The sequence below is a fragment of the Cheilinus undulatus genome, linkage group 3, assembly GCF_018320785.1.
Source record: "Cheilinus undulatus linkage group 3, ASM1832078v1, whole genome shotgun sequence".
NCBI lineage: Eukaryota > Metazoa > Chordata > Actinopteri > Labriformes > Labridae > Cheilinus > Cheilinus undulatus.
The window spans coordinates 20790168-20803257 of record NC_054867.1 but is presented as its reverse complement, the minus strand read 5'-3'; the positions used below and the strand labels follow the sequence as shown (position 1 = coordinate 20803257).

At 39.8% G+C, this 13090-nt stretch overlaps 1 protein-coding gene across 1 annotated transcript in view; it reads left to right on the top strand.

Annotated features, from left to right (window-relative positions):
* rhobtb3 (Rho related BTB domain containing 3) overlaps nucleotides 1-13090 on the top strand; it is a 37941-nt gene that overhangs the window by 1723 nt on the left and 23128 nt on the right. The window contains exons 3-7 of the mRNA XM_041781854.1: nucleotides 182-374; nucleotides 4963-5120; nucleotides 5501-5609; nucleotides 10953-11148; nucleotides 11300-11496. Of these exons, the coding sequence (XP_041637788.1) occupies nucleotides 182-374; nucleotides 4963-5120; nucleotides 5501-5609; nucleotides 10953-11148; nucleotides 11300-11496 (853 nt within the window). The remainder of the gene's footprint in view (nucleotides 1-181; nucleotides 375-4962; nucleotides 5121-5500; nucleotides 5610-10952; nucleotides 11149-11299; nucleotides 11497-13090) is intronic.

The window sequence follows — 13090 nt, the reverse complement described above, 5'->3', positions numbered from 1 at the left end:
CCCAGCACAGGTCTTCAGGGGGTAAGGTCTCAAGAGCAGCACTGTGGTAATTATACTTGTGGAGACTGAGAGGGGAAGGGTTGTTTGAGGTAGGAGTCTTGGTATGCGGACAATCCTGTGTGTTGTGTCCTCCTCTGACCTCCTTCTATTTATATTTATTGTCCTTTTCTTGACTTTCTAGGACTTGTTGGACAGTGATTGGGCCAGTGTGCGGAAAGTCCTCGAGCAAGCAGACATTCTGGTCATCAAATATTCAGTCACAGACAAGCTGGCCTTCCAGCAGGTCAGGAACGGCTACGCCCCAAGACTCCGCCCACTCCTGAGGCACTGGGGTGTCCCTGTCATCCTGGTCGCTGTGGGAGCACGGCTGAACGGTGAGAATTCTTTTTGTACTTCTGTCACTAGAGTTTCAGAGACGGCATCTACAAAACGGCTAATCTTGCAGCCTTTGAACATTATATCCTTGTAGGGTTAATTAACTGGTGCCTCAGTTAGTGAGTTGAATTCCTCTGGCATTGCCAGCCCCCCTGGTTTGGCCAGTGAGATCACTGTCTGTCCTTGTGTCCTCTTGAGTGTCCTCTCAGCACAGGGGAGGATGCTCATGATTAAATCTCCCCTTGCTGCCTCCAGGCTGTCAGCTCACATGCTCCCTGCAGAAAACCCACCAAATCAAGATGTTAAGTTTGTTTTTCGCTACTATGCCCCTCGCAATCAGAGGAACACTGGAACACCACTTAAATATCCACTGCCCCAGCTCAAACATCTATCAAAACATTAGCAACCTTTCAGTAGGAGTTGCAGCCATAATAGGGGCTGCTTAACTGTGAGAATTGATTCTGGGTGTGTTTTTGCACGCACACTGACCCTTGTTGAATCCAGATGCGGTAAACAAGCTCATCAAATGCACTGGGTTGTATTTTTAGCTTGTCTGCTCGACATACTTTAAGAACCTGTCAGAGCTCTGCAGCAGAATGATCACAGTGTGAATCAAGTCTGTGCCAAAGAGAGAGAGAGAGAGAGTGAGGAGGAGAGACAGTAGAAACCTGTAGACTGAAATCTTTGTTTGTGTTTCTGTGTGAGTGTTTTCATGCTATCCCCCCTGACTGCAGAGAATGACGACTGAGCTCAGAGCGCTTCCTGCGCTCGACTTTAGACCACCTCTGGCACAGTGATGGCAGAGAGAGAGAGAGAGGGAGAACGCTGCTGCACGTGCATTAATGCAGCCATTAAACCAGAGTTGAACACAGGAGCACAGACAGATTCATCCAAGGGCACACATGCACCCTCACACAAACATAGCGCTGATATGCCAAGTCACCGCCGTCATGTGCTCACACATACTCAAGATTCTTCTCCTGACTCTTGTCTCTCATTCACACTACCACACACTCTGTGTCTGGCTCCTTCTCCGTGTCATGCCTGTAGGTTATTAGTGGTATGATTTATCAAAATGCCTCAGCACTTAGCATCATGCCCTGCTCGTTCTCTCTTTCTCTCTGGCTCTCCTCTTTTGTGCAGTCTTTTTTTCCTTCAGGCTAATCCCTCCAAATTTCCTGTCTGATTCTGTCTCTTTGGTCCCTGTGCACACATGGCACAGATCAGCTGGTCCTAGTGCATGTGCTGTTGCACAAATCATGGTGAATTAGATGAATTGATCTTGGGTAAAGAAGTTGTTTTCTTTTTCAGTGCTTTTGCACGGAGTGAAAAATGCAGACACATCACTTAAAAATGAAAGAAAAACATAAGAGGTAATGGCATAACAGAGAAAACAATTATCCTTCTTAATGGGTAAATATTTATTCACCTATCTCCCTTTTACTTGAAATAACATCTCATTCTGCTTGCCCTGCTCAGACTAGTCTGCCAGTAACTTTACTCCCTTACAACCACAGGATTGATGTGTTTGTTTACAACCATAGACAACTCAGCACCTGTTCTGATGTGTGGTCTTGACATGAAAATGTCTCATAGATTCTCTGTTAAACTGAGATTTTCAAGGTTATTGATTATAGTGAGATTTTTCATCTGGTTTCTGTCTTCAGAATATGTTTTTGTTCATTTCAGGTTGTGGATATTAACATTCAGCATCAATTGTTGTGCGTTAAATCACAAATGACAGCTCATTTCTTGCTATTGTAAAATGTTTTAACAATTCATAGCACAAATGGCGTATGAGCCTGCCCTTTGAAGTGTTTATCAGGGCTCAGTGCAGCTCATTTGGTGAAACATTAGCAAAAACTTCCAGCTTTAGCTGTCAAATTCACACCTGGCTCATTCACCCTGGAAAGTCCAATGCAATATCAAGACGTGGCTTGTGCAAGGCAAGGAAATGCAAGTTTATTTATGGGGCACCATTCATACAAATGCAATTTAAGGTGCTTTTAAAAAGTTAAAAACTTAAAATTTATAACAGATGCATGAACTTAGAAAAAATGACTCTGAGAAAAACCATTATAATATTAAAAATAACACAAGAAATGGAGGGATGACATTAGCCCCCTAGAATTCTGGGTAAAATGAGTCAAAAATGCCCATCCAGGAATACCCAAATTAGATTGAAGGTTGTGTTTAATCCATTTGGAGTTCAAGCATAAACAAGATGTATTTAGAAAGGTAACGCTCAGTAATTTCCTCCTAATATGCCAGACTCACTGTAGCGGCTACTAGTATTGAGTAATACAACAAAAAAACATTGTGAAACAGAGGCCTGTAGATGACTGTAGCTGGTAGGTATTAGCTGGAAAACTCAACTGGACTAAAGCATGAAGCCTTAGCTAGTTTAGGTTCAAAGATGATAATAATAGAACAGAAAATGGGGGTTTTACACCTGTTTTATGAAGAAAAGTCCAGGTGTTTTCAAACTGGAGACTCCAAAAAGGATCGAGGTTGGCTGACATTTTTCTCCTTAAAATTGCTATAACTGTCTGTAAAAAGGCATTATAAAGCAAATACAGTAGAATTATGAGAAGAGTAAGGGTAGTTTTGAAAATTAAAATAATAGAAAACCAGTCCATGGATCTTTAATCATGCTTAAAATTAATGTAAGACAACTTAAAGTTTAAATAAATTCCCACTCAGTTACTTTCCTTACCCTACAACTGTAAAATCCACCCCAAAACAACTTGTTTAAGTACTTTTCAAAAAGCTCCATGTTCTCCATCCACTGCAATTTTCCTTTATTTCCCTCACATACTTTTAGCCATCTAAATGACTACAAGTGACAATAACTGAAAGGTTCACACTGCACCAGGAAGTCCTCTTCCATCATGTTAAGTATAACATTTCTTATATATTGTGGTTGGCCCCCAGGTGGGACTTCTCTAACTGAGTCAGCAACTTCACTCATGGTGCAAAAGTGTCTAACAGCCAAAGGCATTCTGGAAAAACTGCAGATTAAGCAGTTGTCAGGTCATCATTGATGTGTTTTACCTGAGCTCATAGTTCTATGTTAAAGGAACATTCTTTCAAGTTTAAATAGCCTACAAAAGTACACTACCATCACCACTAAAGCAAAAAAGCGGATTAGATTCACACAAAATATGACATTGCTCAAACAAACACTAAAATACATTTTTAGAGTGTGTTTTTGGACAACAAATCTGACTGGATTTAGATTGGATGGACTCTTTCTGATGCAGCAGGACTGTTTTAAAGCAGTGGTTCTCATACTGGGGTCCGAGGATCCATGGGGGTCCGCAAGCCAAAGCTTGGGGGTCCACAGAATAATTCAAAGTAAACTATTAAAGAAATGCTAAACCAATGACTCCCACATAAGTCTGCCTTTGGCCAATAAAAACTTGAATATGATTGTGACATATCTGTCAGAAAACACGAATGTGAACCAGAGCATAACCTCAGAAAAAGCAGAGCTTCTTATTTGGCTGCTCAAAGGGCCGCAAAAAGTAAGAAACCGCACTCGATTGGACAAGAGCTTGTATTTATATTGAAGAGTTTAAAATACAGCATCTAGGAGAAGAAATGGCAGTTAACATATGTTTAATCGGCATGAGGGTTATGTTGGGGTCCTTGGAAATTTTTTTGCCCTGTGAGGGGTCCCTAGCTCCCAAAATTTTGAGAACCCCTGTTTAAAGGCATATTATGATCAGGAGAGAACAGGAGAATTTCTAATGGGGAGCAGTGTCATTTTTATTATTGTTTGTTTGTTTGTTCATAGCCTGACAAACTCATTATTTTTAGCTGCTGTGGTGGTTTTATTTTTGAATAGGTATCATGGTCAGAATCCTGAGAATCAGAGGTTTCTTGTGATGTATAACATGTGGTGTACTCATGAACAGTCAAAATGTCTTAAAAATCCCTTAAAATCTGCCAGCTCTGCGGTGTGCCTTGAGTTTTTAGGGGATTTTCAAGTAATGCTGTAAAATTAAATATAGAATATCCTCAATTTAGAAGCTAATTGGATGCCAGTAGCCTAGTGGTTTTGTCTGTGTACTCCATGAACTGTCTTTGAAGTGGAAAGCCAAGGCTCCAGTCTGACCTTTGGCCCCTTTTCTGCATATTCAACCCCACTCTTTCTCTCTCTCTAGTTTCTGACTCTATCTATGGTGCTGTCTCTGTAATAAAGATATAAAAGCCCAATAATAAGTCATTAATAATGGGAAGTTAGTGATTACTAATCTGTTTTGTGTTTGTTAAAGTGCAACCAGTCTTACCTTCCCTGCAGTCACAGACTCATCTGAGTCTTCCTGAAGATTTAGGCTTGTAGTTTTCTCCATTGTGACTGGGCACAGCCCTAATCGCCCATTAAATCCCCCTGCAGGGGTGCTGTGGTGCTTTACACTTCTCCAATTCAAATGCTTAAACATCATTGAAACATTTCATTTAAAATTCATTAATACATTTCTTAAAAAATAACTACAAGCTTCTCATGTACCCTCCCAAAGTGTTTGTAAAGAAGATTTTATTTACAGGTTGAATGAATGAAATTTCCCTCTCCATGTCCAGATGAAGGCCCGCCGTGTACGTGTCCACTGTGTGCGTCTGACTGGAGCAGCTGTGTGCCCCACAGCGAAGGACTGCAGCTGTCCAGGGACCTCGGGGCCACCTACCTTGAGTTGCCCTCGCTCAACCATGTGTTTGTGGGCCGCTACTTTGGCAGCGTGGTGAGTGATCAAGTCACTTAGGAAATGGTTCAGTAACATAAGGTCTTAACAACTTATGTTACAGGAAATGAAACGGTTGACTTTTTACTGAACCCCTTGTAGATCTGCTTTTTTAGAACAAGGTAAGAAGGTTCAGTAATGTATATTCTTAAGTTTTAAATCCAGCATCCCCTGTCAAAATCAGAATTTCTTCTCTTGAAAAGTCCTGCCTGTATGCCTAAATCAAGCTGTTGGAGTACCCAGTAGAGGAGTGAAGCGCAGGAAGCTGCACTGTTCTTCTCAGGTGTTTTTTCCAAAGAGAAGGGCTGCTGATGTAACACAACTATTTCTGTACATTGTGTTGGGACTAACGCTTGTATGTTTGTGTGTTTTATGTTCAGCTGGAGTACTTCATGATACAGTGTCTGAAACACAAAGCCAAAGAAAGGCCAGAGAAGAGGAGGGGGAATAAAGTGAATGAGCTTCGCCCCCCTCACTTAGAACAACCAGGTCAGAGGAATGCTATGGTACCTAAACACTATTTCAGTTTGTGTCCTTATATTGCCAGTTTTAAAACCAATTTTTCAGCATTTTGGGCTGTTTTGTTTTTGTGCAGTCATTTATTTTTTTGTTATTTATTATCACTATTGCTCTTTTTATTTTGTACCTGAGTGGACTGACTGGATTAACTCTTGTTGCATCTTACATACCCACAAAAAGAGCTGAGCACAAAGGTTTATCCAGATCAATATTCCCCGTTCCACACTGGAAATAAGAAGAGAGACAAAGAGCTAGGTAGACCACTTTCTTTTATTCAGTGACGTTTAAATCAATTTTAGACTGGGCTCGGACATTAAGTGTTCAAGTCTGAAGGCAGCTCAGTGATGCAGTTGTGGGACAGCAGAGGATTAACCTTTAAATTAACCTTTTTCTCATAATTCTTGTACCTAAAGACCTTCAACACCAGCCAGTAATATCCAATTGCATTTGTTTTGTCACATTTTTGTAGCTCTTGTGCAAATAACTCATATATAAATCTCAGTTTTGGAGTTACAGGGCAGCAGCATGTTGTTTTTTTAATCAAGTTTTCTGTTGTTTTTGAGGTCTGATCAGACATTACAACTCAAGGATGCTTAGTTAATAAAAAAAGGAAAGAAAAACATCAAATTCTCTGTGGGAAGATAGGATAAATAAAACATTTTATTTTTAAAAAGATAACGTTTTAATAACTGAGCTGGAGTATTTTTTGTTTGTGCCGGACATTATATTCAATGAAATCTTAATTACCTTGCCTTCAGGCCAATCTAATAATGATATGAACAGATAAATGAACATGCTGATCCAGATCAAAAAAGAGACACACATTTTAATACACAGTGAGCGGAAGAGACACAGCAACTTTAATTATTGTAACAAAGATTAAAAGAATGAAGCCAAGCTGGAGTACTCTGCTGCTTTTTCTTTGTGCTAATGTTATTATGTTTTAGTCTGTGGAACTTTTTCACCTAATTGGCTTATAGACAGCCTGATTAAATCTGCATGCAGCTGCCATTCCTTAGTGAAAGCTTTCTGTGCGCTGTATTTGAAATGACACAATTGAAATTAATTTGGCTTGAAGCAAAACTCGCAAACCACAAATACACTTAGAAACATAATTGATTTACAAAATGGGATTAAAGTGTAGTATCTGATTCAAGCTACTTGCTTTTTTTCTTGCCCTCCAGTTTGTTTTTACAGAGAGCGAATTCTTTCAAAATCAAACATCTGGATTAATTTATACAGACCACACTATTAAATAGAGATCTGATGTCTTTGCTGCTGTGTGTCTAAACTTGACACAATGACTGATACCTCCCAGTCCAGCCAAAGAGGCAGCGAGTGCTGCTGGGTTTATTGGTGCCTGTCCAACACTACTTAGTCCTACTTATGGTGTAGCTTGCATTAAATATGAAGTGCACTGACTCAGGAACAGCACAATTTGCTCGGTCAGATCTGAGCAGCCATAAAAAAGGAGATGAGGTCCACAGAGGTGCAGTGCGTATTAGACATGAATAGCAATATAATAGAATGATGATTTGTGAAGCCCCTCTTACTCCCTTTCCTTTTCATTCCAGCTTCATGGTTTGTCACTTTTATTAATCTGGATTTATGAAAATAGGCATCAAAAAGCCTATTTTCTTTCAGGCTTTTTGATGGCATATTTTACATTGCTGTTTGACATGTTTTCAAGTTCTGTGGCCCTTTAAAGGCTGTATTTGCCCTGCCTTCAGTGCTGTGTACAGTTTTATTCAGTTTACTGTGAATCACTTATCTGCACCATTTTTATTTAAGGATTTAAACTTGAGCTGCCTAGTTAAGCACAATTTTAATGTTACAGTGCCTATTGAAAGGATTCATCCCCTTGGATGTTTTACCCTTTATTGATTTTGGGAATCAATCATGGTAAAAATAATTTGACTTTTTTGACAAAAGATATTGCAAAAAATAAACTTGAAGTATTGTCAATTTAAAAGACGGAATGTAAAATAAGAGACTGCATAAATATTCACCAAATATATTGGCTGCAATCATAGCACTGAGTATATGTGGACCGGTCTCAATCAGGCTTGCACATCTGGATACTGCAATTTTATTCCATTCTTCTTTGCAAAACTGCTGAAGCTCTGTCAGGTTGCACAGGGTTTAAACAGCCCTTTTCAAGTCCAGCCACAAATTCTCTATTTGATTGAGGTCTTGACTTTGACTTGGACACTCCAGAACATTCACCTTATTGTCTTTAAGCCATTTCTGTGTAGCTTTCTCTGTATGCTTCTGGTCAGTGTCTTGCTGGAAAATAAATCTTCTCCCAAGCTGTAGTTCTCTTGCAGACTGAATAAGATTCTCCTACAAGATTTTCCTGTTTTTTTGTTGCATTTGTTTTACCCTCTACATTTACAAGCCTTCCAGGGCTGCTGAGAAGCATCCCCACAGCATGACGCTGTCACCACTGTGCTTTACAGTGTGGATGGTTATTTGTGGTGAGTGTTTGGTGTCCACCGAACATAGCGTCTTGTCTCATGACCACAAAGCACCATTTTGGTCTCATCAGACCAAAGAGTTTTCTTCCACTTGACCATGGACTAGTCACTAGTCTCCTTCTTACATGGTCACTAAATTTTTAAGGATGGCCTGATCTAGGTAGATTCACACATGTGCCATATTCCCTCCATTTCTTGATGGTGAATTTAACTGAACTCTGGAGGATGTTCAGTGCCTTCGACATTTCTTGTATCCATCCTCTGACTTATACTTTACAATCACCTTTTCTCTGACTTGCTTGGAGTGTTCTTTTGTCTTCATAGTGTAATAGTAGCAAGGAATACTGATTAACCAGTGACTGGACCTTCCAGGCACAGGTGTCTTTATACTACAATCACTGCACTCAGGTGATCCCCATTTCACTAGCACCAATTGGCCGGACCTCTGTTGAATTCGGTCAGTCTCTTTGAAGGAGGTGAATATTTATACAGTCCCTTATTTTACCTTACATATTTTCATTTAATTGACATTAATTTGTAGAAATGTGTTTTCACTTTGATATTAAAGTCAAATTATTTTAGTCAAAAATGCCAGATTTTACTGACCATGATTGATTTATAAAATCAATAAAAGGGTAAAACATCAAAAGAGATTAATCCTTTTTATAGGCACTGTACATGAGCATCAGTGATTGGCACAAACCAACTCTAAATTTATCACAATGAACAAGAAAAATATTTGTATGAACACAGGCAATGCTTTTCACTCAGCATGTGTACGTTTCATCTGTAGGGGAAGGCTTAAGGTTGTATGTATGCTCTTACACCAGATGAAACCAAAGCTTTTAATGGCCGTCACTGCTCTTGCAACATGAACTATGATATTGCACCTTGTATATTTCTATTATATTTTGCAGGCTTAGAATAAACATAATCAGACAAACTTTAATCAGTCTTACTTTCTATTGTGCCTATTCCTAACCACAGTAATCTCAAGACAGTTTAAAAAGAGGGCAGGTCTAGACCAGTGTTTCCCAACCATTTTCCATGGAGCCCCACTACATGTACCTAAGAAAAGCGGAGCCCCCTGCCAGGACCCAAGAGAGGAGAAAAGTGACACACTGCTGCCAAAAATCAACTTAAATTTTTTTTTTTTTTTACTGACAAAAGCCTTAAAAAGACCCATGCATGCTTTTCTTATCTAAAGACTTTTGTATGAACTTTTTGATAACTGCTTCATCATGGTTTTAGTCAATATTTGCAAATCTAATTTTGGTAGCCTCAGAGCAGACAAAGCCTAAGACCTTTTGCGCCCCCCTGGGGGGGTCCCAGACCCCAGGTTGGGAACCAGTGGTCTAGACTGTACTCTCTGTTATATGATCTATAAAGACAGGCTTAACTTTAATCCACCGTGTGCTCAGTACTAAGCAGCATTTAGCAAAATTTCAGTGGCAAGGCAAAACTTCCTGTTGATGGTCAAAAACCTTGACCAGAACCACACTCACGTTGATTGTCGAGGGTTGGAAAAGGATGGAGGGAAAAGCAGAGAGAGAAGATGAGGCTGCAGAAAGATAGACGAGGAAGATGCAGAAAGCAGGAAAACAAGCAGAGTGATGTTACAGCTAATATACATTTATGGCTGTCCTGGCCTTTAATCCATCTCATGTTTACATGGATATGGCTACAAGATAAGACCATATAAATAACTAACTGTAATAACCATGTTTGATTAAAGACTAAACATCCCAGTATCAGCACTGGCTGTTAAGATAAAATGATGAGAACTGATATTGGCTATAGCAGTTTAAGTAGAGCCTCTCTTTCATTTTCTTATAATAATAACAGATGTTAGGCTGATGTTGGAAGATAAAGCAGTTATAGCCGGGCAGATCCACAACAGCCAGCTGTGTATGTCCATGATAACACAGTTTGTATGTAACTTTATTTAAAATATGCTTTTGTATATGCTCTGCCTCAATGTTTTCAGTACCCTATCTAAAATGCATCTAAACTTATGGCGTTCAAACCTCATGGTTGACGAAAAGCAAGAAGGACTCCAGTTTTATCTCCAGACATGGCATTTCCTCAGTGACATTAAAGCTCCTGTGATTGAGTTTTATCTAATTATGAAGCAGAAATTTATAGTAATGTCTCTCAAAGACCTGCAAAAGCAAAAAGTACCATCAGTCAGTAAGCTGATTATTTATATTCTTATGCCTTTAAACACTGCTGCCAGATGGGTATCAGACTGGGAGATTAACAGCAACACAACAGACTTTGTACAAAACGTTTCCCCTGATAAAGACTCATGATTTGTAATATAAAAAATTTAATCAAAATGAAACAGGATGGGATTTTTGTTGTAAAAACATTACATCAGCAAAAGAGGAAAGGTAGACAGCCAAATTATTTACTGGAGATTTAATACAAAAAGTTGTACAGCAGCCTTTGTTTGTATCTTCATTGGTCTGTCATTAGTGCAGAGAATCTAGAAGCTTTAGTTTTTTTTTCTAGAGCTGCTGAATGGGGTGTACATGATTTTTTTTCTGTATCAGCCCTTGCTTCAGAGCTAAACTGTTTCTCTGCCTAACTCTCCCACTTATAGCACCACGAGTTGCCAAAAGTCATGGTTCAATCAACAGAAGACATAGATGCGGTTAATTCATGGTTAATGAAAGCTGCAGGAACACATTCCATGATTTGTGCATCAAAATTGGCCGACTCCCCTTCTTTGTTAAAGAAGCTTTTCTTAAGTTGAATTCTAGCTGTAATTATTCATCATCACAGTTCATCCCTTATCTTTCTCTCTGTCTCACCCTCTGTGCCCCCCCCCCAGCCCGTCTTCCCCCTATACGAGTAGAGGAGTCCAGCTTTTCCCAGGACATGCAGTGGTTGTTGGAGCGTGGCGTGCAGTTCGCCGATGTTGCTTTCTATGCAGGAGACTCGGGAAAAGAGCTGGGGTGGGCGCATGCTGCTGTGCTGTGTGCTGTCAGTCCATACTTCAGACAGCTGCTCCTGGGGCCCAAGACCAGGTAGGAGAGATATTAGCACGTCCTCAGGATTGAGTTTAACAAGCTATTTCACCACCTGAGCCTGTAGCCAGCACGAGCTCATCTCTCTGCAAACTCCTCTGTAGTGTGACTGTGATGGAAATTAAGCTGAAATTCATCTCTACTTGGACAGGGAACGTCCTCAGTCACGGTGTGTGTGTAGGGAGAGGGATGGAGGCCCACATTCGCTTCTCTCCACCTGGGACGGAGGGATTATTGATGATATGCCCCGATCAGAAGGGCATCTGACGGGACGCCTCTCTCGCCTAGTGGTGAAAGACCCCCTCCTGTGCATGTGCCTCTGGGAGACTCTCATGTTCATATACAGAGGTAAAAACCAACTCTGCAATCTGAAATCTGACTGAAGACTGCCTCTTTCATATAGACATGTTTACTCTTTATCATTGCAACCATTATGGCATACCTGTGTAGGAAAATGTAAACAAATGTAAACATTTATTATTATATTAAAGACTTTGGTAATTGGGTTATGAGAGTTGCCCATTTAAAATGCCGAAAACTACATATTAAAATGTTTTAAAGTTGTAAATCTGCAAAGTTTTAAAATATATTATCATTAAAGATGAAGAAAACACAGAATACTCACATGCAAATACTAGCAAGGGCATGCTAGCAGTTCTTCTTGTCATGCACCAGAGACTCATGCCTTCATGTTTATTTGTTTGCATGCAAAAATAAGCTAACAAGGGTAGTCAGTGCATGTACTAGTACAGACGTTATAGTCCTTAGTCTGAAGCACTGGCCATGGCATCAATTTCTAGTCTCTGCACTGTTTGGTCTTCCCCACCTTTGTAAGGAGCATGCATTTGTGGGATGAGCAGCAGAGCTGAGTACGTGGTAGAGGTATTAGAGGTAGAGGTAAACCGGTATTAATTCCTTCACTGTTAAAATTTTGGCCACAAAATGGATTTCTGCAACACCGTCATCACTGGTTTAAATGCCTATGTTGTGCTGTGGTGCACGCGCAAGACATATCCGCTCCCACAGCTGGTGGAGTGAGTGATTTGTGATGGACAACTCAGGCTGAGTCCAGTCAATAGCGTGTGCCAGAGTGACCAACACAACCATGTTGGCTGACAAATGCTGGTTGAAGAATGGGATGCCATCCCACAGCAGTGTCGTTGTTACAGTGCCAATATGTGCTGTTTCTTCAGGCTTCAATCATTCAATCAACAAATAAGGGTCAATGGTAGAATAAGCTGTTTGGCATTGGCAGGGAAGATTTGGCTGATTTTTCATCAGCGCAACCCACATACTCAGCTCTGCTGCTCATCCCACAAATGCATGTTCCTTACAAATATGACACTATTTATAAGGGAAATAAATAGACTTCAGTTGTTTAAGACTTTTTGCAAGAAGCATTGTTACAAAAACAAAATAACTGAGATTTAGAGTTTACCTTCTGGACACAATGAAAATTTTAAATTACTTTGCTATCCATTGTCTTCATGATGAACTTTGTCTGTTGACAGAGAAAAATATACAAATAAACCAAGGCACCTGTCTTTGCAAAAACATTCAAAAAGCCTATATTAAAATAGTCATTCTGAATCATGTTCACCTGGCCCATCCCAGACACACAAAATTCTCAAGGTCAGTGGGGGTCAGCCTCCCTCAAGTGGAGCTAACCTCAATGAGTACTTTTTTAGGTGCAACTTTTTTCCTTGGTGGTATTCTTATAATTATTTATTCATCTCTGTAGACATCATTTGCATCAAAGTGCAGTTAACAATCAGATAGAATCAGATCAAATTCTATTAGCAAAATGAACAGCTTGAAAGTTGTTTTCCTCTTAAGGACAGACCTGACAAAGCTTGACTTTCTGCATCATGATGTTGTCATATTGGCAATATATATTTCCCTTAACTGTAAAAAATGAAAATCACATTAAAATTAGCTTCTT